Source organism: Setaria viridis, chromosome 7 (genome assembly GCF_005286985.2).
Source record: "Setaria viridis chromosome 7, Setaria_viridis_v4.0, whole genome shotgun sequence".
NCBI lineage: Eukaryota > Viridiplantae > Streptophyta > Magnoliopsida > Poales > Poaceae > Setaria > Setaria viridis.
The window spans coordinates 26068271-26093637 of NC_048269.2; the positions used below are offsets into that span (position 1 = coordinate 26068271).

The window sequence follows — 25367 nt, forward strand, 5'->3', positions numbered from 1 at the left end:
ACATGCGTGCGTACTGACGTCGGCTGTACGCCTGTGCTAAACCGGGCAATCCGGAGTCGAATTTGGAGAAGCACATAAGTTTCTGGCAATAATACCCGCGGCTCTACTTGGCAACACACTGTCTAGTTTCTCAGGTGTTGCCATCAAAGCATTCAGGAGATTGCTAAGTGCTAACGTACGTGTTTGTTACTGCATCGTTTTTGCTTTTTATCCCTACTTTAGTGACGTCGAAGACGATGTTGAGATAATATTTTACGTGGTCATTTCTCACTATCTTTCTCTGGAACCCGACCTTTTTTTTAACGTTAGAATATTACCATTCGCTTAGCACTAATTCGTTCAGCTTTCGTGCGGGACAGCGCTAGCTGCCGAGTGCCAACTGAACGCCGCGACGGTGGGTACCGAGTCATCTGCACGTTTCAGTTACATCACCGGAATTGATTGAGACCAATGTTCACCAGTTGATACGAAGAAATGTGTGCACTTCCGGAATCGGTGTTGCGTAGCATTAGCAGTTTGCACCAGCAACAGCAAGGCATTTCCCTGCTCGAGCTGTGTGGGCTCTTCGCCGCCCTTATAAATCCGGGCACCGTTCAAACCAGACCACCCCTACCTACTACCGAATCCCCAAACCAAAACCCACGACACGCCTGACGAGCGGAGTGATCGCGGCACGGGCGGCAATGGGGGCGACTACTCGAGCCATACTCCTCTCCTGCTTCCACGGCGGGGGTGGCGGCTCCGAGGTGAGCCGGCGCCTCGCGCTGCGCCCGCGGTACCCGTCAATGCCGCGGCGCCCGAAGCGGGCCGCGGTTTCTGGCGGCTGCGTTGGCGGCGGAGGAGGAGGCGACCTGGAGGCCGCGGCAGGTGCGGGGAACGAGGAGGAGGAGGAGAAGGTGGCGGTGTTCTCCGTGTCCGGGATGACGTGCGCCGCGTGCGCGGGGTCGGTGGAGAAGGCCGTGAAGCGCCTCCCGGGCATCCACGACGCCGCCGTCGACGTCCTCGGTGGCCGGGCCCAGGTCGTCTTCTACCCGGCCTTCGTCTCGGTGAGCTCCGGGCACTCGTGAATTTTCCTTTTGCGATGTTTAATGTAATGCAGAGCTCTAGATTGGAACGCTTCGTCCCTGTCATTGCCTGAGAATCGTGCCGGTGGATGCACGCCTGCACGGTGCCTTCAATTCTACCCTTTTCGGATCATAGGATGTTCCAATCTGTGTAAAAACGTTTTTTTCTTGAAGAAGCATTATTTGTCAGTAAAAGGTATAGTAGTAAGTATATAGTTGCGGGGCATTTGGGCAGCGTTTTCCCATTAAACCCCGCCTGACGTGGCCTTCGTGGTCCATGCTCGAGACATGTGCAATCAGCTCATCCGCAAGTGATTGGTCTTAACTCTTAAGCCAGAAAAGAAAAAGTATTGCGAAATGCTGATACGTGTAGTGTTACTTGAAAGATATGTGGGTGGCCTACGAAATGGACTGTGAAAAATAGTGCTTCCATCTTAGACAGCTTTGCTTCTGATGTAGGACTGCTAACTGTGCTTTCCAAAAGGAAGAAAGGTGGCGTACCTGGCTACCTGCATATTGCTGGCAAGTTTTCAGCAACAAGTGCGGCGTGCCTTCACTCCTGACTCCTGGATTGAAATTAGAATTGAAGCCCTACCTAACATGCCTCTATACAGTAATTAGATTAACTGCTTGATCTGATGCTCCCAGAAGATAATTCCCAAGATACTTAGCTAAGGTGTCCAGCTAAAATTGTGTCGCATATATAGCTTCCATCTTTTCTTTCCCTCTAATTTACTGCTCCTCATGGAATGCTGATGCATATTGTTGTTTTTCCCTTGTTGAATATGTCTCTTTCTCCGTTCCACTCTGCATTCTGTTTCAAAGTTCCAAGTTATTGATCTGTTCACTTGGTACTCCACTAGGTGCACCATGTACCCAAATGATTATTTAACCGTTTCGTTGGAAGCAAGGTTGAGTTATTCAAGAATAATTTGGCACTCACGTTTCCCACCTCATAATTACTTCCGTTAATCACTGGCGGTTTGGGATACAAAATCTCAATCTTGTCTGCCATCCTGATAACTTTTAAGAAAAAAGAAGATTGACTTGGAAGGCACAACACCTCTCTTTTCACTAGAATCTTAAATTCATTACAATGAATGGTTTCTCTATTATTGTAAAGCCTTTTCTAGCTAGTTGCATGATGGGACACGACGCTTCACGTGATTGCCCCTGTAGGACCACATATTTCAACTTAGTGGTTGCTTATTCACACACTATTTTATTGGATGGTATCTATGATTTGGATTGTGCCAATTCTTTCTGTATCTTGTAATTTCAACAGTAATAGCTACACTAATATAGTGAATAAGATATAATTGTCCCATTTATAGATAAAATATACTGGATAAGATGTCGAAGTACTAACACTATTCTGTTTTACTTGATGTTTTTAATGTGAAACATTAACTAGAAAACTAGTACTGTAGTTTTCATCTATTTTGGTGGCCAAATTTTAAAACATTTCATGGCAAAATGAAAAAAGAATGGGACCAATATTAGTATGTAAGAAGAAAGTCTTTTCATAACTAATATAGGTACATAACCTCTTTTGGTTTTGACTTCAGCTACCACCAAGTTATATTTAGTGTCCCTGTCTTCAACCCACTTGGAGAGGAAACTTGTCTTTTTATAGCTTGGACTAATATCTGTGCATGATCTAGTATTTGCGCACTTCCTTCCTTGGATAGTGCCTCCTTTTCCAACACCTTTCAATAATTGGGAATCAGAAAAGGAATATCCTTTTTGTAAAACGGTTAGGTTCCTGAAAACAAAAGACAATTTAATGATTGATGACTACTCAACAAGTTGCTTCCAAAGCCACTACATTTACATCAAACGGCATCCATTCTCAAACTTTGCCCTCCTGAATAAACCTGTTCAAAATATAAGGACCGTTACAGGCCTGAAAAAGCTCAGTCCACCAAGAAAGAACCTGAACTTTGGGAACAGATTGAAAAAGCAACATTTATTATTTTTATACGGAGTGGATGCAGAGTTAAAAATTTATATTTTTATGTTGACCATGAATAGGTGATAGTTTTGCTTTTGAATACCCCTTTTTGGCATGTTTCCCTTTACATATTCCAGAGAAAATGTATTTGTGCAGTTGGATTATTCAACATCCAAGTTCACGCCTCTTTTCAGTTGATCCAAACAACATCGTCATAGTATATACGCTGAAATTCTCTGATCGCTCTGTTATTTGTGTATTTTGATGAACAGTTAATAGAAACCTATTCAAATTTTATTTTTAAATTATGAGTTTTTTATTGGTCATGTTTTATATAGAATGAACACATGTCATGTTAATTCTTGTCTCCAACATATTTTTATATTGTGATCATTTAAATCTTTTGGACAGGAGAACAAAATTACAGAAGCCATCGAGGATGTTGGTTTTGAAGCTAAGTGGATTGATGAGGACGTCATGGAAAAGAACATTCTACTATGCAGGCTACATATAAAAGGAATGGCCTGCAAGTGTTGCACAAGCACAGTTGAGTTTGTCTTGCAAGCTTCTCCTGGGGTTCAAAGAGCTTCAGTTGTACTGGCTACTGAAGAGGCAGAGATCCGTTATGATCGCAGGATTGTTTCTGCTAGCCAGCTAATCCAAGCAGTGGAAGAAACGGGCTTTGAAGCAATACTAGTCACCACAGGAGAAGATCGGAGCAGGATAGACCTCAAAATGGACGGTGTTCTCGATGAGAGGTCACTAATGATCGTGAAAACCTCTGTACAGGCCCTTCCTGGTGTAGAAAACATTAAATTCAACACTGACTTACACAAGGTCACCATCTCATACAAGCCTGACCAGACAGGTCCCCGGGACCTCATTGAAGTCATCAAGTCAGCTACATCTGGTCTTGTCAATGCATCAATATATCTGGAAGCAGATGGAAGGGACCAGCATAGGTATGGGGAAATCAAACGATACAGGCAGTCTTTCTTGTGGAGCTTAATATTCACCATTCCAGTTTTTCTCACCTCCATGGTGTTCATGTACATCCCATGGCTGAAGGCTGGACTGGAAAAAAAGATTTTCAACATGATGAGCACCGGTGAACTATTGCGGTGGATTTTGTCAACACCTGTCCAATTTGTTATTGGTCGCAAATTTTATGCTGGTGCTTACAGAGCAATGTGCCGTGGCTCACCGAATATGGATGTGCTTATTGCTCTAGGGACGAACACAGCTTACTTCTACTCAGTTTACTCGGTTCTTCGAGCAGCTACCTCTGAGACTTACATGTCAACTGATTTTTTTGAGACTAGTTCCATGCTCATATCATTTATCCTTCTTGGAAAGTACCTTGAGATCTTAGCAAAAGGAAAGACCTCCGAGGCTATCGCCAAACTGATGGATCTTGCACCGGAAACTGCAACACTGTTAATGTATGACCACGAAGGAAATGTGGTAGGAGAGAAGGAGATTGACAGCAGATTGATTCAGAAAAATGATGTAATCAAAGTAGTCCCAGGTGGAAAAGTTGCTTCTGATGGCTTTGTTATATGGGGCCAGAGCCATGTGAATGAAAGCATGATTACTGGAGAATCAAGGCCAGTAGCAAAGAGAAAGGGTGACACTGTAATTGGAGGGACAGTGAATGAGAACGGTGTGCTCCATGTACGGGCAACATTTGTCGGATCAGAGAGTGCACTGGCACAGATTGTAAGGCTAGTTGAGTCAGCGCAAATGGCAAAGGCTCCTGTCCAGAAGTTTGCTGATCAGATATCTAGAGTCTTTGTCCCACTGGTAAGGCCATTTACATTGTATTGATCTAATCTATGGTCTACTCTTATGGAAAAATTCTGAACAATCACCTCCACGCTTTCAGGTGATTCTTTTTTCTTTGCTTACTTGGCTTGCATGGTTCGTGGCTGGAAGGCTCCATAGCTACCCTAACTCACGGATACCACCATCCATGGATAGTTTCCAGCTAGCTCTTCAGTTCGGGATATCAGTTATGGTGATTGCCTGTCCTTGCGCCCTAGGGCTGGCAACTCCAACTGCCGTGATGGTTGCAACTGGAGTTGGTGCCTCACAAGGCGTTCTGATCAAGGGTGGGCAGGCTCTGGAGAGTGCACAGAAGGTATGAAATAGTGTCATTTATTACATGGACGTACATGTTTACTGAAAAATCAATGAGTTGTTCATAAATATTAAATTGTGTTTTTTCATAGGTCGACTGCATCGTTTTTGACAAGACAGGGACACTAACCATTGGGAAACCTGTCGTTGTTGACACAAGGCTTCTCAAAAACATGGTCTTGCGTGAATTCTATGACTATGCTGCTGCAGCAGAGGTATGTACTACAACTCTTATGTTTCTCATCATCTTTTTGCTTAATTTGAGGTTGTTTAAAAACATTTCCTTCTCTTTTTTTTCCATTTTCATGGATGTTTATCTTGTTTAGGTCAACAGTGAACACCCACTGGCAAAAGCGATAGTGGAACACGCCAAAAAGTTACATCCAGAAGAAAACCACATTTGGCCTGAAGTAAGGGATTTCATTTCAGTAACCGGGCATGGTGTCAAGGCAGAAGTTAGTGACAAGAGTGTCATTGTGGGCAACAAGAGCTTTATGTTGTCATCAGACATTGATATCCCCTTAGAAGCTTCGGAAATTCTCATGGAAGAAGAGGAGAAGGCAAGGACAGGGATTATTGTGGCTATGGATCAAGAAGTTGTGGGCATAATCTCTGTGTCTGACCCGATTAAACCAAATGCCCAGGAAGTGATATCATACCTCGAGTCCATGAATGTCGAGAGTATAATGGTGACTGGAGACAACTGGGGGACAGCTAACGCTATCGGCAAAGAGGTTGGGATTGAAAAGATCATTGCCGAAGCGAAACCAGAGCAGAAGGCTGAGATGGTGAAGGAACTTCAGGTGAGCTATTTGGTGCCTTACTTTGTCGCTTTCTTGCTCTTATCTTGAGTTATTTCTTATTTACCATCTTAAAACCTAAATCCTTGCAGCTGTCTGGAAGAACCGTGGCAATGGTTGGCGATGGAATCAACGACTCCCCAGCACTCGTGTCAGCTGACGTTGGTCTCGCGATCGGCGCAGGAACAGATGTCGCCATCGAAGCCGCCGACATTGTCCTCATGAAGAGCAACCTGGAGGATGTGATCACTGCCATCGACCTGTCCAGGAAAACCTTCTTCCGCATACGGATGAACTATGTCTGGGCGCTCGGCTACAACGTCATTGGCATACCGATCGCCGCAGGGGTGCTGTTCCCGTCCACCGGGTTCCGCCTGCCGCCGTGGGTTGCCGGCGCTGCAATGGCGGCTTCGTCTGTCAGTGTCGTTTGTTGGTCCCTGTTACTGAGGTACTACAAGAGTCCAAAGATTGTTAGCAATTGATGACACAGGAACGACGGGCATGTAAAGTATGCCAAGGAAAGAAAAGAAAAGGATCCAATGGTTCCTGGTGGAATGAATAGGGATGCTAACAATCTCATGAAACAAGATGTACATATGCGGTAGAATGTATGGATGTCAGGTACGTTTTCGTGTATATATACTTCCGCCGTTCCAAATTATAGGTTGTTTTGACTTTTCTAGATGCATAGATATTATTATGCATCTAGACATAGGGTATATCTAAGTGCATAACAAAATCTATAAATCAAAAAAACAAAACGACTTATAATTTGGGACGGAGAAAATACATGCTATCTCAGACGTTAGTCACCAAGCTGACACGCACTAGTTCCGGCTGAAGAAACATCCCCCGAATCCACATAAGCTTTGGTGATCCTGTGAAATTGTAATCGCGAATCTGGCTGCTGAGTGAGCCATGATGGTTTTGAGCTGATGCTGTAAGCCTGTAAAACACTAAACACTCTGTCCTGATGCAATGCAACGGACAGGGACGAGATCCCTGGAATTCTAGAAAGAAAGAAAGAGCGGAACAAATTGGAAGTAGGAGAGCGTCAGATCGAGGTGCCAACGGGATCGTATTCGACCGAAAAAACCATGCAGAGAAGCTGGTGCCTTTGTGCTGCTAATGTTGTTAGGGCGTTGTTGATTTTATCATTTTTTGCACGGTCGTTTTCCTTCCTGGCCGGGGCCGATGTTAATGTTAGTTAATTACCTTACGACTAAGCAGCCAACTACTTTAATGATGGCACAACAGGCGCACTCGCAACAGAAAGAAATCCTGATGATGAGGTGTTGCTGTAATAATGCGCGTGCCTGAGTGGCTCCCAGTGCCACCAGTAAAAAGAACCAAAGATCAGTGTGCTAGGCCCATGGCATCACCCAGCAAACCCAGAAAGGGTCAGTGGCTGATGATTTGATTGTGATCGCTGACCGGCGACCAACCCGGTCACTCTCACGACCCGCACCGCACGGCGCACCCGACGATGGATCCAACGCTTTTCCTGGTTGGTTGCATTGCAGCGTACGTCGACCGACCAGAGTTGAACGGCCATGCACTCATGCGGGACGTCAGAAGCTTCTCGAAACATGCTCAGGTACGCAAACGAGCACGCAACGTCAGCATCTGCGTCAGAGCGTATATCGGCGTTTCACGAATTCACGTGCCTTTGACAGCCACCGCGTACGTCTACGTGGTTACGTCTTACGTGCACGGTGCATGGCCGCGTACGCAGTGTGTGAGTAGACGCGATTGGATGGAACGGAACCAGGCCAGGATGCTTCCAGAAGCTGCCGCGACTTTTTCGGCCTCGCTTTTCACACTAGTTCCAACCGTGCGAAAGGGGGGCTGCAGGTTTGCGCAAACTGAAAACGAACCGCCCTTCCTTCCTTACAGACTCGCCGGCCCACGGCCCAGTTGCTTTTGGTGGGCTCCGGTTGAACTGAAGTCAGCAGGGCCGTGAACAACCCCATACCTCGATCTGGCCGTACGTGCAGCCGCCGCCGCGACGGTTGACCAGCACGCCACGATTCCGTCCACACGCGGCGAGCTCCCGGCCGCGCGGCAGACGCGGCGCCGACGAGCTCCTCTCTCCCCTCCGCGTGGGTCGCACGCTGCTGGCTGAGGCGTTCACACTTCATCGTTATCGTCTGTCACAGCGTCCGTCATCCAATCCAACCCCCAACCCCCCGTGGGCCTGGCCGGTATAAATCCGCCCAGCCGGTGACGTCTCGTCCCGGCCCACAACCAACCACTGCTCCGCCGCTTCTGCTGCTCTCTCCGCTCTCGGCGTCGTCTGCACGCTACCGCCTCGCAGCCGCTCCCCGACTCCGCTCAATTCTTCGCCGCCGCTGCTCGCCGTTCGCCCCAGCATGGCCGCCGCGTCGTCCACCACCTCCGTCCACGACTTCACCGTCAAGGTCAGCCCCGTTCCTCTCGCCGTCCTCTCCCCAGCGTAGATTCCGGAGGTGATGGGAATGGGACCCTGTAATTTTTCACATGGATCGTCTGCTTAGCTTGCCCGGAGAGGCCCCTAGCCCGAACCCGCTGCGTTGTGCTTACTCTGGATTCCAGTGACTCCTGATTCGTGCCGTGTGAATTTTGCTGCGGATCCGTTTGATTGGCTTGCAAAACGACTGAGTTTGTTACCCAGTTGCTAGCTGCTTCCCTGAATTTTCTGAACTTTAGATGCAGCAGCGTCCGATTTTGCAGAGAGAGTCTAACGAGTGCGTTTTGCCTGTGCGTTGTGTGCAGGATGCAAGCGGGAAGGATGTTGACCTCAGCACCTACAAGGGGAAGGTTCTCCTCATTGTCAACGTCGCATCCCAGTGGTATGAATCATCTGCATAACCTTGTCCTCCTAACGCGCCTTGCTCTGGTATGTTCAAGTTAGCTAGCACATAGTAACTAGAACTTGGGATGGTACTATTGTAATTGTTTGGGCCATTGCAAAATTGTATCAGTAATAAGGTCGTTGATGTGCTTGGAATCATTTGTGCCTACTTAATATATTCTGTAAAATAATGTTTGTCTGTGCTTACTCATTTCATTGTCTGATGTAGACATCTATGTTTGGTTGGCAATATAGAAGACATTATTCTGCACACTGCTAATTATTGTACTGTGACTGATTATTTCAGTGGATTAACTAACTCCAACTACACTGAGCTGGCCCAGCTCTATGAGAAGTACAAGGACCAAGGTGTGTACTTAATCCATTACCTTTGTATATTCTCTGTCTTCCATTACTTGTCTATTTTCATGGCAATATGGACAATGATTTATTTTGTCCAATGCCGATTGTTCATTGATTTAAACAATTTCAGCTGTTGGTGGTGCTAATCAGTGAGTACAATTGCTAATTTGTGGTTTGTAGGCTTTGAGATCCTGGCTTTTCCATGCAACCAGTTTGGCGGGCAGGAGCCTGGCACCAATGAGGAGATTGTCCAGTTTGCCTGCACACGCTTCAAGGCCGAGTACCCCATCTTTGACAAGGTAAAAGTTCTATGCTAGTTGATGCATAGTAGGATACTAGGATATGGCTGTCTTAATACAAACATACAGTTTTCTGACTTGGCAGAATGATGTGCGGGTATTAGTGATGACCTCTACCCATGTAGAATATTATTCCTTGTGGAGTAGTACTGAGCCTAAGCTCTTATTACTTGTCAGGTTGATGTCAACGGTAACAATGCCGCACCCATCTACAAATTCCTGAAGTCTAGCAAGGGTGGCCTCTTCGGTGACAGCATCAAGTGGAACTTCTCCAAGTTCTTGGTTGACAAGGAGGGGCGTGTTGTGGATCGCTACGCCCCGACCACTTCCCCTCTGAGCATCGAGGTAAACTTCCAACACCGAGTTTTGCGTTTGTTGTACAAGCTTAACCAGTATGCTATCTTGAGGCAACTTTAACATTTTCCCCCCATTCTGTGCAGAAGGATATCAAGAAACTGCTTGGGAGCTCTTAAACCATCGGGCTGGAACCTGTAGAAAAACCTGTTACTCCTGCATTGCTCTGAGCGCTAAAATTTACAATAATGCGGTGTTAATAAAGTAGTGCTCCATATATCCAGGGGTTGCAGTACATGCTCTATTTCCCTTGCATGAACTCTGTACTTGTATATTTCGTTTGAATGGAGATGAGGTGCCTATGGTTATTGAGTTCTCGGGGAACAGACGCATTGACATGTTATTTCTTCAGGCTTCAGCTTGACGTAGGTGTTGATACTTGCATATGTGGAGTTGATGGTGAACACGAGCTGAACGTGATCCACAATACTAGAGTCATGCAAAAAAAAAAAAAAATCTGTTTTCTGCAGTGCAGAGGGAGGACAGAGAAGACGAAAAACAAATTTCAAATTAGCCGAGCAAGTTCCTGTTTGGAAGTAGATATTTGGAACTTGGATTTGGCTTGGGCATTTGATACCCTCAAATTCCATCATCTGGAATCGGTCCGAGGCATTGGAATCGGTCCGAGGCATTGGCGCCCAATATGGCGGACCTTTCCCGCATAAAGGAAAGAACCTGCCCACAATTTCGAGGTCTCCTGCTATATATTGGCTCGAAATCGCTTCCCCTCACTTCCCCGACCCCCGCATGTACGCCTTCGCAACCCACGGCTCTACGCACTCGGGAAAAAAGAAGAGCGAGCGACTCGCAAGAGAGAGGCGGTGGCGATGGCGGAGGTGACAGGAGGTTGACCCCCACGGCGAAAGCGCTATCTCCCAGCGTCCTTGGCGTCCTCGTTCTCGTGCATCTCCAACCATCCTCCGTCATTCTCCCTCTTGCTACTCTCATCTACTTCCCCTTTCCTGCTGAATCCTCCATCTTTAATCTGTACCTCCCTCACGGATCATCCAGATCAATTGATGCTTCTTTTCTTCTCCCTCCATCGATTCATTCTTTTCAAACCCTAACCCCTTTTCTCTGGATTTAGCAGGTTACTTCTGTCAAGTGTTCGTTGTTCCTCGTTCCGATTGAAGGTATGTGTGCCTAAAAATTAAAATTGATATGTTGTTGGTGTTCCTATATGAATTTTTTTCATGCCGTGCTCTTTGAAAATCATGTGTGTGCCTGCCTGTGTGCATTGTAGTTGCATTATGTCAGATCTTGAGTTGGTTTCCTTCATTAATGAAGAAAACAAAAGGAGAAAGAGGAGGAAGATTATATTCACAGAACTATATTTTGAGGCGGTTGTTCTTGGGCTTGCATATCTTAGTTCGCAGCAGGGGCCAAGGGATTTAGGGTGCTTTAATGATGATGAGCGCAGGCATACTCTTAGGAAGTATTTGCTGAAGGAAATGTATGATAGTTCTGAAGTTACATGCTATGATGAGCTACGTTTAACTAAAAGAAACTTTCATGACCTGTGCATCATGTTGCATGAAAGTTGTGGTCTTCGTGATAGTGTTTATATTGTTGTGGAAGAAAAGGTTGCTATGTTCTTACTGGTAGTTGGGCATGGTATAAAAATGAGGGTGTTGCGTGGCACTTATAAGCGCTCTTTAGAGACTATCAGTATGCACTTTTCTATGTGTTATCAGCTATTCTTTCTTTAAGTGGAGAGTTCATTAAGCTTCCTGATCCTTCAATTCAACCTCCGGATGATTGCAAATGGAAGTGGTTTGGCAATGCTCTTGTGCATTAGATGGGTGTCATGTTGATGTGTGTGTTGGTGTGCCTGACCAAGGAGGTAAAAAACAGAAAGCAACACATCACCACTAACATGCTAGGTGTGGTTGACTGGAACATGAAATTTCTGTATGTTTTTCCTAGTTGGGAGGGTTCAACTTCTGATTCAAGAGTTCTACATGATGCAATGAGTCGCCAAGATGCATTTGTTGTACCTCAGGGTATGACCTTTACACTTGGCAATTTATTTCTTTGTTTTGTTAGCTATCTAATTTATTTTTTTCATAATAGGAAAATATTATTTAGTTGATGCTAGTTATACCAATGGACCTGGATTTCTAGCTCCATTCAGATCCACTAGGTACCACTTAAAAGAGTGGGTTTCAAGTCAACAGCAGCCTAAAACTCTCAACGAGTTATATAACTTGTCATTCTCGTGCTAGAAATGTTGTGGAAAGAACTTTTGGTTTGTGGAAGAAAAAATGAGCAATCTTGCATTCTCAAAGTTTCTTTGATATAAAGGACCAGGTAACAAATGTGTACATGTGGTGAAAAAAATCAATCTCAATTGCAAGTGCTAACTACAAACTAATATTGTTGCTGATCCGAATTATTAATGCTTGTTGTGTGTTACACAACTTTACAAGAGATAGACAACACCAAATGGATGATTTATTGCTACCCGAAGTGGATGATGAACTAGCTGCTATGACCAATGAGTCTATAGATGATGCTACCTTAATTACAAGTGTTCAAGTTACTACTGAATGGAACACCTTTAGGGACCAGCTAGCTAATGACATGTTTGCTGAATACCTTGTTAGGCATGGTGAACTAGAGATGGAGTAGGTTGTGTGGGTTAGCATTCTTTTGTGATAGCTAGCTGATGGTGCCTTTTGTGATATTTTGAAAATGCATCATCCTACCACATGGCATTTGTTATCCTTTACTTATAGCACATGGCTGCAGCAAAAGCAAAGAGAGTTTACCTCACATGGACAGATGAGATGGACGCTGCCTTGTTGGTTGTACTTGTTGAGCATCACAACAATGGTGACGACTCCCAAAATGGATGGAAGCCACATGTCTACAATCCTGCTATCTAGAATGTACATGACAAGTGCAATATGGACATCACAAAAGAAAACATATCATCTAGGTGCAAAACTTTTGACAAGCACTATGAGGTCATTAGTAAGATACTGTCACAGAGTGGTTTTGGTTGGGATTGGGAAAATAATAAGCTATCAATTGATAGTGAGGATGTCTGGTATAGATATGTGGCTGTAAGTACATGGATATTTGGTTTCTTACCGTTTTACTTTTATAATAAGACAAGTCACTTGTACTGTGTCTTTGTTTTGTTCAGAATAACAAGGCTGCAGCTTGTTACAAGAACAAGGTGGTGAAGAATTGGAATGCAATCAGCACTATTTATTCTACAAGTCATGCCAATGGTGATGGTGCCAAGACAGCTGCTGAGAGTGCACAAGATTCACATGAAGAATGTAGTGAAGCATCCCCAGATTTACCAAAAAAAGCAGCGAATTGGTGAAGCAATTCTTTGCATGCTTGGAGATAAGAAGACTTCATTTCGAGATGCTCTAAAATCCACCGAGTCATTACCATTGCCTCAGGTCACTTCTCCTGCTAAAATACTTGTTGCACTTGAACAAATACTAGATTTAGCTAGACGTGACCTTTTGCAGGTTTTATGGGAAGCTGATCCTTAATGAGCGTTTATTCCAAGCGCTTATGGAACTACCTATGGAATTCAGGAAAGAATTGCTCCTTATGTTGAATTATAGCAATGGTGGCTGATTAAGAGATGTAATGTACGCTTGCTGTTATGTAATATGGAACTGCCTATGTACGCTTGCTGTTATGGCCCCTTTGAAATTATGTATTGTAAAATGTCGTGGCACTTGCAAGAGAGTTGGATTATTGATCATCAAGTATTGACTCTATAATAGATGCTTGTGATCAACATTTATGTGCTGTTGTCATCGATTATTTTCCATGTTTTTAATGATATTATTTCAGTTTCTACTATTTTTTCTGAATATTTTCATGTTTTTTTGTAAAGTGATAATATAATCATCCAATAAATATGCAAGTTGTGAAATACATATTATAATGCATTTACAATGTGACAACCCAGACTGACTACAATTCAACGTTTATTATACATCCAAACAGGAATTAGAATTGGTTGATTCCAGCGATCAACTACTTGCACATCCAAACAATAGCACTGGTATTTAAGATCATTTCTAATTCCCCTCAGCTTTGGTATTCTGGGCCAATTCAATTCTTCAGTCTGAATATCTACATCCAAATAGGTGAGTGCGATTTCAAGGAATCGGACTTGTGCCCGGCTACATGCCCACTTGCTCTGGTAGGCACCCGACGCTCGCTCGGTTCTGGTTTGACTTTAGAGGTCAGCTCCAAGTCAAAATCTTTTTCAAAGAAAAGACCCAACTCAAAAAATGAGAGAGGTTTTGGTTTCACGCGTAGAAAAACACGGTGTCAGAGCAACTCCAAAAGACTGCTAATATTACCCTTAATATCTATTAAGGGGAAAAATGAAAAAAAAGAACTCCAACATTTCCCTAAACATTTTCCTTTTTTTTGCGACGCTAAAAAACAGCCTGCCACCGCGTAAATTTTAGCGTTCGCGTTGCTTCCCCAATCTCGATTCTCACGACCGATTCTCATGCACCTCGCCACTGCGTAAATTTTAGCGTTCGCGTTGCTTCCCCAATCTCGATTCTTACGACCGATTCTCACACACCTCGCCACAACTGCACCGTAGGCACCATCTGCCCACCCTACGCCGTCGTCTACGGCTCCGGCTCCGCCGACGGCCTGCTCATCGCTGGTACCCTCCGCGCGCCGGGTCGCCGCGCCGTCACCAAATTCGTCGCCGGCTTGCAGCCTCGTGTCCGCGTTCCCGTGCCTGGCCGCTGACGCCGCCGCTCCGGCCGCAGCTCCCGAGGCCATCTGCCTCGTCGTGGTCACCGACTTGGGAGGCGCCGGAGACGTGGACAGCGGCCCGGCCATCATTCTCGGGAGCTTCCAGCAACAGAACTACTACGTGGAGTACAACATTGGGAAGGAGAGGCTGGGGTTCCGACGGCAGCCGTGCGTCGTCGTGAGCGACCGAGCTCGCTCAGGGAGCTTCTTGCTGGCTATTTCCACGAACTAATTGCTTGTTCCACGTATTGTAGCTTGGGTTTGCAGATTGTACTGCTAATAAAATTACTACACTATCACGTATCATATCATGTGATTCATAGTCAAGCTGAGCGTGCGGGCGGGGTACCGGGCCTCGAAGTCAGCGACGTGATCTCCTGGTGACGCGGCGCCGCTGGAGACGCAAGGGGCTGCTGATTTTGACGGAGAAAAAATCAACGACGCGGAGGCTTGGTGGGGAAGAAACAGACAGGCATAATACGATGATGCGGCCTGTTTCGAAATATTGAGGACTAGTTATTAGCGTTCTGCTGTGAGCTGATATATTTTTAGGTAAATTTTTTTAGCATAGTAAATATATTTTTTGAGCTGCTATATAGCATTTTGGGGAAGAATTTTTTGGGTAACTCTATCATCCAAGTTTCATGTAGATGCCAGTGGGTGGATGGTCGCTGCACGGGAACTCCGTGAGTCCGTGGCTTGCATGCTGCATGCACTTGGCCGGTGGCAAGCGAGCAAGTTTACTAGTTCTGTAGTTCAGAGCTCTGAACAAAACTAGCAAGTGCACAAACGAGTTCCTATTCGTAGGCGTGTGCTACAAAACTGCAGCCGTGGTCAGATTGGGCATTAGCTGAACAGAACAGAGCTTGCACGCTTTGCACTGCTACAGGTTAGAAACTACCTGCAGAAATTATCACTACACCGCTGCCAACCGGTGATCGAAGCGAGCAGACAAGCAAACTCTTTCATCAGTTTCTTCCGCTGCATAAACTGTTTATCTTCCCAGACTCGTGTGTTTTCGGTTTTAGAACTTCATTCGAATTTCTGATTAAGCTTCACAGTTCATCGTTCATCCCCAAACTGGGTAAGGTCGGGCTCGGCCACCGAGTCCAGGCTCCGCCGGCCACGCCCAACCTCCAGACCGCCCGACGAGACGCGCCAACACCGTTCCATCCAAGCTCGATCAAGTATGTCTACTGCGATGGCCGCAGCAGTGACTCCTCCAACATCGGCGACGACGACCGCGGCCGTGGTAGATCCTCCAAATCCGGCTGTTCCTGGTCCGCCGACGGCGCAGGCGCAGGCGCGGGTGTGGGCGATGGCGATGCCGGCGGCGGCGCCTTCCACGGCAGCACGAGAGGAGGGGCTGGAGGGCCTCCTGGGTCATGGCGTTGTCGTCCGTGCTGCAGGCCTGCAACGCAGCGCCGCCTGGACCGGAGCTCGCGGCATGGAAATCCATGCCTCCATGGCCGCCGCTTCCTCATTCGAGTGTGCAGCGGATGGTTTGAAGGAGGAGGGGGCATCGAGCAGAGGCAGCCCGAGCGCGGAGACGGGCGCAGGGGTCCCTACAAATTTCAGAATGGTCCCTCCACCATGACTGCTGGCGAGTTCCCCTTCCCGCGCCGCTCCGGCGATTGCGTCGCCGTCAGCCCGTCGCGTCCGGAGCTCCGCTCCTCCTCCTTTGGATCTCCCCCCTCCTCGCTGAATCCCTCCTGCCGCGCCCGCCTCCTTTCACCATTGCCAGGCCCCCGGTCGTCGTCGGTCGTCGGGGCCATCGCGGCGCGCGCGGCTGGCCGTGGTTTGGCGCCGTCATTCAGGCGCGCAGGAGCGAGCCGTCGCGACATGCAACTGGTGGTGTTTGGGCTAGGAACCGTGTGAACGCTCGCCGCCGTCACCGTCGCCAAAGGCCCACACCGTTTTGGCTTAGGAATCGTGAGCGCTACCTCGCCGCCGCCATCGCATGCAGTCCTATGCACGGTCTTGCGGTAGATCGGGCAGGCAAAACTGTGGTGGGTTCGCATGCCGCTTTGATGCCTGGAGCTCCTCAGCCTGCTGTAGCTTTTCTACATCTGCAACACGCAAGTACTTTCTCCAGAACTGAGCTGGTGCAAAATAATTGAACAATGTGATCGTCATCAAAATCTTTGTGTGGTCCGGTCGGCAGTGCGGTGTGAATTTTAACAACCGGCAGTTTCAACAGCTCTGAACACTGGATACTGAAAATCTGAAATACTGAATGCGAAGCGCAGCTCGGCAATAGTTGCATCGCTGCATCACATGGACTTGCTCCAAAACTGAACCGGAGAAATGAAAAAATATAGCTTGCAAAATCTTCAAAAGCCTCCCCCCCAAAAAAAAAAAAACAACGGCAATGCAATGTGCACGAACAACTCTGAAAACTAACACTATCACATTGATTGCAAACGCCCAAGTTACCAATCACAGTTCACAAGCAACCAACATCACAGTTAGCATCAGCACAGACAATTGAAGTCACGCCGAAACGTACTGATTGTGGCTGAGGTCAACAATAGAAATAAAAATCATCAACTAATGGAAAATTTGTGAAGAAACAAACAGGAAACAATAGAGAGCTGTTCGGTAACTCAAGCTTGACAGAACTGAGCCCTCAAGTGCTGACCCATATCATCAGACAACATTCACCATCCATGACTAGTTCCAAGAATGCAAAAACAAGATAGCCAAAGAAAATTTTAAGAACCTCTTTAACAGAACCTGTAAAAAAATAGAACTCGGTATGAACTCTGAATTGCTTTGACAATTTGAGAAAGAAATTGGACGGGAATCCCAACTTTATTAATTTACTTTACAACAAAACCAAGATAACATACCCGGGACGTTACAAGATCTTTGCAACTTGCAAGTGAATGAATTTGAGATGATAAGTAACACAGATTATTTTGAGTAGGAAATTGTGCTGATTGTACACAAGAAACTGGAATTGTGTTTTTCATTAGTTTTTTAAGATTAAAACTTAATGGCAGCTGGGAGTTAGACATAATATTCAGAGACAGACTTGGCATACCACATGCATCAGGTCATAAGATTTTCAGAACAACTAGTCAGATTTTCAACATCCAAATCTACGGGGATTTGGCACACAAGAAAATAACAACCAAAGAAGCAACTCGTGTAAAGCACTATTGCGAGAAATTAGCAAGCATTGCTGAGAACAATTCATACCAAAATGTTGTGATTCTCATCCTAAGATGCACATTCATCAGCATAAATTTTACATTGAAATGGTACAGGCTAATACTTCCAAATCAATTAACAAGAACCTATTACCTTCACCAAAAATCCATTATCTTTCGTCATAACACTGGAACTGATCCAAAGACGACAAGAACCAGATGTTTTGTTCATCAGGGGTAAACATCGCTCTGAAAAAAAAAGGAAACCAGCTCATCTCAATCAGTTTCAAGAATTAAAAATACAGACACACCGAAGGAATTCAAGAACCGATCCAGATCATTAGACAACATGCACCATCCTCGATCTCTACTAAGAACTTAGAAACAGAAATGATGAAATAATCCTTCTAGAACTGATCCTGACCATCAGAGGAGCACAACCCTCGACCAGTCCCCAGAATGCAAAAACAAGAAAACCAAAGAATCCTTAAGAACTTCTCCAAGAACTTAATCCACACCGCTCAACGAGAGGCGTCAACACCGTTCCATCCAAGCTCGATCAAGTACTGCGACAGCCGCAGCAGTGGTGGATCCTCCACATCCAGCGACGACTGCGACGGTGGTGTGTCCTCCAACCCCGATGAAGACTCTGGCTGTTCCTGGTCCACCGACGCCGTACGCGACGGCGAGGCAATCGCCGGAGCCGCGCGGGAAGGGGAACCCGTCAGCATCATGGTGGAAGGACCATTCTGTAGGGATATTTATGTAAATATTTGGATCGCGATTATTGATGGCGATCCTATTTAGGGAGTTTTGTGTAAATAAATGGATCGCGACTATCTGATTTAGGGGGTTTTGTGTAATAATTGGATCGTGATTCGGTTGAGGTGGCTTTCTGAACAAATGTTGACCGCCGCCAGCGATGGCCGTCTCCGAGTCCGCCGGCCGGCCCCCGCGCCCATCTCCGTGCTCGGGCCGCAACCACCCCCCCCGTCAGCCAGGCTCCGCACTCAACCATCCGCACACTCGAACGAGGAGACGGCGGCCGGCCATGGATGCACTCATGCACGGATAGACTTCCATGCCGCGAGCTCCGATCCAGTCCAGGCGGTGCGGCTCCACGGCGTGCGCAGCAGCATGCACAATCGACAACGCCATGTCCGCGAGAGGAGACCCTCCAGCCCCCTACGCCATGCCCGACGACCGACGTAACGGTCAAAGATGGCCGAGGAGAGGAGAAGGCACAGTACGAGCGGAACTCAACAACGCAACTCGGCGGGCGCGGGTGCGGGGCTGGCGACGCCGGCGGCGGCGCCTTCGGAGCACGAGGCGAGGGGTCAGTGCGAACTGCGAAGCCACTCGTCGGTGTCGTCCTTGCACTGTCGGTCTCGCCGCAGTGGAACACGTGGTTGCAGGAGAGGGTGAGCACCACCTCGAGGGCGTCCATGCTGTCCTGGCAGATGGCGCAGTTGTCCTGGGTGGTGACGCCGCCGAGCGTCCTGACGCGCAGCCGCCGACACCCTCTCTTCAAGCTGCTGAGGTAGGAGTACGCGCACACGCTCCCGGCGATGACGCCGGGAACGGAAATCCCCGCGGCGAGGCCGGCGAGCGTGGTGATGGGCGGCCGCCGGGCGGGCTGGCGGGCCCTGATGACAAGGGCACGAGGACGTGTGTGCCGCTGCCGCGCACGCCGGGGTGTTGGTGTGCAGCAATAATGACCACGACCAGCCAGCTGCGGTGGACCAGGCAGCAGCTCATAGACGCCCTCGGACCTCCATCTCCTGCTGCGCGGAAGCCGTGAGCGCCCGCGCCCCACGGTGGAGGCCAGCGCGGCGTGGTTGCCACAGGTGGCCCCGGGTCACGGGGTGGACGGTAGATGAAATACCGTCCACCCCCTGGGCATCTCCTGTCCGTTGTTCGGATTTCGGACTTGTGCGGCTTGTATTGCCCGCAAGGTTGCCGCTCCCTAGGCTGGGCCTTTCTTGCTCTCGCGTCTCTTCTTGGGTTGGGCTCAAGCGTGCGTGTTGGGATGGCTGGGCATTTGTGCGGGCCCTTCGTCTACAAAAAACCGCCGCACAAATACCCGTACGAAGACGAAGGGGGCGCAGCTATCTGTATACGATGGTACTACGGGCCCACACGTATTATTCTTTTGGAAGGTTGTTTGGAGTCTAGCTCTACGACGATAAGTTTACATGTGTAAGTACTCCTAGCAAGATGCAATATTACAATCGACCTGCGCAAGCTACATCGTTTCTGCATGACTGCATCTAATAAGCTCTCGAGACGCCGATAGAGACGCTAGCTACTCGCGGCTTTGTGGTTTGATGAAGTCTTGAAGAGCTGCAGGAAAGCATCCATCTCGTGCGCACACGGAGAACAACCAAAGTGGAAGAAGGTACGCACAGTTTCCTGCATACCCTATAGCAGTCAGCTCACAAACTGCGTTCTTTTTCTACGTGCCAAATTGCCACCAAAATTCCTCAAAAAAAATTGCCTCCAAAACCTAAAAACCGAAAAGCTGAATTTTTTTTTTTGAAAAGCTTCAAAACCTAAATGATAAGTTATTATCGACCAATGTTGACGATGACAGCTATTATTCAAAAAAATTTCATTGACACTTGCAGGGAAACACAAAAGGTCGTCAAGGGGAAAATGTAGTTCAATGGAGCTAGTAAAGGATTTACCGTGTACCGCCACAGCGAGTTTGGTACTGATGATTTGAACGAAGGCGTAAGGCCTTGCCCAACGGTTAGAGCTAGTGACCAGCTCAAAGGCTTACGTGTCTATTCCACGTTATTAGAAGAGAGAGCTCACCCATCGGTTCAGCTCTTGGCACGCGTATCGAAATGTTCCTGGGATCCACATATATGTACGCATTGTTTACTCCAGATTTCCGTCTTTCTTCTTGCTGGTTGTCTTCGTCGCGCTCCGCCTGGGCGTCGGCGTCCGCGGCCGCTGCCGCTGCCGCTGCAGTACACACTGTCACACCCGCCCGGCGGCGTCTCGTCCAGCTCGCTCGCATCCACCATGCCCACCGAGAGGCAGGCCTCGCTGGTCGCTGCCGTCGCCCTCGCCGCTGACATCCTCGTCCATGGATGCGGCTATGGCGACGTGAGCTCGACCTCCTCCGCGGGACCGCTCCGTGCGGCGGTGGCCATCGCCGGCGTCAAAGCACCGACGCGCGGTGCAGCCCAGCTGCATCCTGTAGTGGAAGCTGCCGGTGCTTGCAAGGCTACCCGGCCGCGCGGCGAGCGCAGGAGCCGCTGCCTCCTCAGTCCTCACCTCCGGTGGCTTCTTCTCGCGCCGGCGCCGACGGCCGGTTTCTCCCGCGAGCCGGATCTGCACCGCTAGACGCTCCGGTGAGCTGAGGTCTCCGGCAGCCGGCGCGATTCCATCCTGCCTCTCGTCACAGCGGTGGTCGCAGAAGCCGCTGCCTCCTCGCCTCCGGCCGAACTTCTGCCGCCGGCGATGGCCTCTTCCGCGAAGACGAATGGAAAACAAAAAAGAGACGGGAGGGGGAGAGGACGTGTCATTGGGCCCGGCGTGCAGCTCGTAGTCCGTTCGAGCTAAGCGTGGAAACAACTCTCCTCCATGTAGATAAAATGCTGAGCTAGCTGACCTGTGACTGTGAGGAGGCCTAACGGTGAGAGGCACATCTTGCACCGTGAGGTGGCGTTGCGCATCGGGTCTTGCATGGTCCGTCATGAGTTTCGTCTCTTGAAGGAAAAGGGCATGCTCAGCTGGCCAGCTTACAAGAAAAACCGCCCGTGCATCGTACGGGCACTCGCCACTCTTAACGATGCTCTCAGAAGGTACAAGCAGCGTAGTCTGAGAGACGGGTATTTCTACCTGGTTCAGAATCCACGCAAGTACGCGATGTCTGTATGCAGTCCGTTGTTCACTGTGCCACGGGAAGATGCCATGAAGAAAATAAAACTTCTTCGCCGGAAGAGACAAGCTGTTTCCCGTGCGAGCAACGCCTCTCCAGATGTGCAAGATCAAATTCGAATTCATCTGGAGAAGTGGTTTCAGAGGAGAGCACAAAAGGACTTATGCATATGGTGTTGCAGATGATGCTTATGTGATAGGGCTAGCCTATATCATGATACACGTATGATACGGTGAGCATGTCGACTTCACAATTTTGGTATGAAATTTATTTTATTTTCCATCTTGAATGGTAGTTTCGTGTCATCGACAGTTTGTCACATTTTTCTCAAATATTTTTATGGTCACCATTCAACGTGCATAAAAATAAAGTTGTTTCACTGGATCTTTTGCAAGCCAAATTACTTTTTATAGATATTTCATGGCCTGGTTAGTGAGACTAGTGTGTTGTTATAGATACTTTTTTCCTATAAATTTGATCAATAAAAAAAAGTTTTACTTCAGACAAAGTTAAAACAACTTATAATTTGAATGGCGGAAGTAAAATTTTTGGCATACACAAATCTCGAATTTTCTCCACGGTCTATATCACAATAAATCGATTCCGACCCCCTACTCATAATGCCTAGTTCTTTTGATCCATCACTGTCCCTCGAACCATCAATTCACCATGAAAACTCAAATCAAGCTGTTAAGAAGAAACGAAAACACGATTCATCTGGTTATGTAATCAATGAAGTCATCGAGGTCCTTCCGTGATGAACCGCCCTCGGCAATGGAGGCACGGATGGACTCGCGGAGTGTGTTGGCCTTCTTTCGCACCGCCAAGCCTTCATCATGTACCATCGCCATCTCAATCACCTCGCGGATGACCTCTGCAGGTGTGACTGCGTTGTGCTGCTCCCATGCCCTCACCAGGATTCCAGCCTTGAGGTACTTGCACACAAGCTCAGCCACCAACGGCTGGTCGGAGTGCATGGGCCAGGCGAGCATCGGCTTGCCGTGGCTCAGGCTCTCCATGGCCGAGTTCCAGCCACAGTGGCTCATGAACGCCGCAGTGGCGCCGTGCGCTAGGATCTCGAGCTGCGGCGCCCATGTGGTGATCACCAGCCCAATGCCTTGGGTTTGCTCGGTGAACTCGGACAGGAACTTAGCGTGCCGGCTCTCCATAGCTTCCTCCTCGTGCACCACGCCGCGATCCGCGTCACGCAGAACCCACACGAACCGCTGCTTACTGTCACGCAACGCCGCGGCAAGCTCCGCGACCTGCTCCGCCATCAACGACGACGTCGTGCCGAACGACACGTACAGCACCGACGCCTTTGGCTGCTTGTCGAGCCAGTTGAGGCACTCGGGCCGCGTCTGTTGCCCTTCCGCTGTGCATGTGGCCGCGTCGAGAAGCGGGTTCATCGGCCCAACCGCAAATACCCTCTTCCCCCGGTACTCCGGGTCACCAGCCACCGCGTCGATGAACTCGTCGCCCTCGATGGCACGGCTTGTGTTCATGACTACTCCGGCGAAGGCCGGGCTCTGGCCGTCACCCTTGGTCCTAACGATGAACTCGAGGAACTCCCTCGGCATGCACGCGGCCGGTGGCGGCGCGTCGTCGAGCCCGCGCGCGCGCAGGAGCCGCTGCCCGGCGTCCGTCCACGCGGCGTCGTAGGACGCGGACACGCACTGCAGGCAGTACGCCTCGGCGTTGGGGAATATCCGCGCCGCCTCGGGCGCGGCGAAGGAGCTGAGGCGGTCGTACAGGACGACGACGCGGCGGGAGCGCGTGGAGAGGCTCGCGAGGAGGCTGGCGACCGGGCCGCGCGCGCCCGCGACGAAGGCGTCGCACATGGGGATGAGGTGGGACGGGAACGGCGAGGGCGCGGCCGGGTCCGGCGGCGGGGAGGCGTACGCGGGGACGGGGACCTCGAGCTCGTGGAAGTGGACGCGGCGGAGGGCGTCGTCGCCCCAGCCGTGCACGCGCGCGCGCGCTTGGCGGACGTGCGCCCCCGGCGCCGCGAAGTGCACGGGGAGCCCCCGCGACGCGAGCTGCAGCGACAGGTGCAGCATCCCGTTGAGGTGGCCCTGCGCCGGGAACGGCACCGCTACGACGGCAACGGATTCCATGGAGGTCTCAGGCTTGGGCGGCAGAGCTTGATGTTGTAGCGTAAAGTAGTTGGCCTCCGGCTCCATGTACTAGTATATAAGGACGCCATGGTCCTATATTCTCAGGTGTGGCATGCACGTGCGCAGCACGAAATTGACCAAGGGGCAAGCTCAAAATAGTCACGTGTCTGCATGCGCTATCGTAGATCTTTTTAACAGGCTGTAAAATCTGTGGCTTGGAAGATATGGATCACTCGCTGAAGAGCGATGACTAGTCACCCACAAGCACGCTCCTAGCTTAGCGGCGGACCTGCCGTGTGCGTGGAACTTTCCGTGCTAGGTCGGTTGTCAACTTGTCATTGCCTTTCGGGGAGTTCGTAAGAATCTCACTATATCAGATTCAGAAAATGACCTCGGTCATCTCTGATCGCTAACCAATTGAAGGCGTGATGCTATCTCATCTTCCAGAACGTTGGACATTTGCGTGGCGCTCTAGAATCTGAACTAGGAAGCTGCCTGGATGGATAGCGCAGGCGTGCAGCGATCGCTTCATGCCTACTTATATGCCGTGCGGCTTTCATGATATGCTTTATAGCAGCGCACCGGCACCATGTTTGGTTAATACATGAAACCGGGGCTCAGGGCTCACGGATTCTCGCGTTCATACGGCAAAAGGTGCAGAAGGCAGTGTACGGATGATGAGCAGTAGTAATAAGTATCGCTGGTCTGGTTCATTCTTCTCACTGACACTGTAAAAAAGGTTCCAGCAATAACCCTGAAGAAATGAAAGAAAAAGGATGAACTAGCCGGCGCCCTGTTTTTTTTAGTCCGATCTGACCCGAGAAAGGCCGGCCATGCCTAAAAATAGTTCTGGGCCCAAACGAAACCCTGGTTTTCGGAAGCCCAGCCTGTGCCAGGTTTTGTATCAGGGTTTTACAAAAATTTAGATTAAAAAAGGTTAATATTAAAAAAATCGAATAATTGAAAGGAGGAGGAGGAACTAACCAGCCCAGCCCGAGCTTTACTCTGGTTCTTGGCGTCCTATCTGGCCCGAGAAAGGCCACCTCCAATAGTTCTGGGCCGAAACTAAACCCTGATTTTCGGAAGCCCAGCCTGTGCCAGGTTCTGGACGACCGGAAGCGGAGGGATAGCGTGTCCGGCTGTGCGTGCGCGGGCGCCCCACGGCCATACGTCGTATTCGTATATGCTGCAAATTCTCCACTTCGCCTTGCTCAATGCGGGACCCACAGGTCAGCACCTCCACCCTCCCTTTCTTCCTTCTCCTGCTGCTGCGCTCCCGCCGTGCTTCGCCGTCAGAGGTTAGGGTTCGAGATTTCGAGACTTCGGTTTCTGGGTTGCCGATGCTTGGAGCTATCTCCGGTGTGGTCGGGATATAAAGGAGGTCGGCGGCGAGGTAGCAGGCGGTGGTGGCGGGACGCTGGCAGCCGCAAGCCGTGGAAGACAACTGGTGGCCTGTGGAGGCGGCGGAGGAGTCACAACTAGCTTCCCGGTAGAGCTAGGTTGGGGCCGCGGAGGATGGTGGTGGCGGATTCAGCGGCGTGAGTTGTCGAAGACGGTGAAGGACACTAGCGTGGGGGCGAGCGGAGGAGAGAGGTAGCGCGGAGGTTGACGAGGAGAAAGGGTAGTGGGAGGTGGCAGT

General features: G+C 49.0%; 4 protein-coding genes and 1 pseudogene across 4 annotated transcripts; 3 read left to right on the plus strand and 2 right to left on the minus strand.

Moving 5' to 3' along the window:
- Positions 1-525: 525 nt before the first annotated feature.
- Positions 526-6618, plus strand: LOC117863572 (copper-transporting ATPase HMA5). Its single transcript, XM_034747359.2, has 6 exons — positions 526-1046; positions 3430-4821; positions 4904-5158; positions 5250-5372; positions 5484-5960; positions 6050-6618. Exons 1-6 carry the CDS (start codon positions 684-686, stop codon positions 6437-6439), a joined length of 3000 nt encoding a protein of 999 aa, XP_034603250.1. The 5' UTR covers positions 526-683; the 3' UTR covers positions 6440-6618.
- Positions 6619-8182: 1564 nt separating this feature from the next.
- On the plus strand, positions 8183-10118 carry LOC117863573 (probable phospholipid hydroperoxide glutathione peroxidase 6, mitochondrial). Its single transcript, XM_034747360.2, has 6 exons — positions 8183-8377; positions 8712-8788; positions 9098-9159; positions 9334-9452; positions 9630-9797; positions 9893-10118. The coding sequence occupies exons 1-6, from the start codon at positions 8330-8332 to the stop codon at positions 9923-9925; spliced, it is 507 nt and encodes a 168-aa protein (XP_034603251.1). The 5' UTR covers positions 8183-8329; the 3' UTR covers positions 9926-10118.
- A 154-nt stretch (positions 10119-10272) lies between these two features.
- Positions 10273-12253, plus strand: LOC140223292 (uncharacterized; annotated as a pseudogene).
- Positions 12254-17268: 5015 nt separating this feature from the next.
- Positions 17269-19565, minus strand: LOC140223493 (uncharacterized; the record flags this gene model as incomplete). The annotated part of the gene is made up of 1 exon (XM_072295333.1): positions 17269-19565. A coding segment is annotated over one exon (1047 nt), but the record flags the coding sequence as incomplete, so codon positions are not given.
- Positions 19566-22095: 2530 nt separating this feature from the next.
- LOC117862811 (putative cis-zeatin O-glucosyltransferase) lies at positions 22096-23967 on the minus strand. The gene has a single exon (XM_034746333.2). It carries the CDS (start codon positions 23792-23794, stop codon positions 22325-22327), a length of 1470 nt encoding a protein of 489 aa, XP_034602224.2. The 5' UTR covers positions 23795-23967; the 3' UTR covers positions 22096-22324.
- Positions 23968-25367: the final 1400 nt, after the last annotated feature.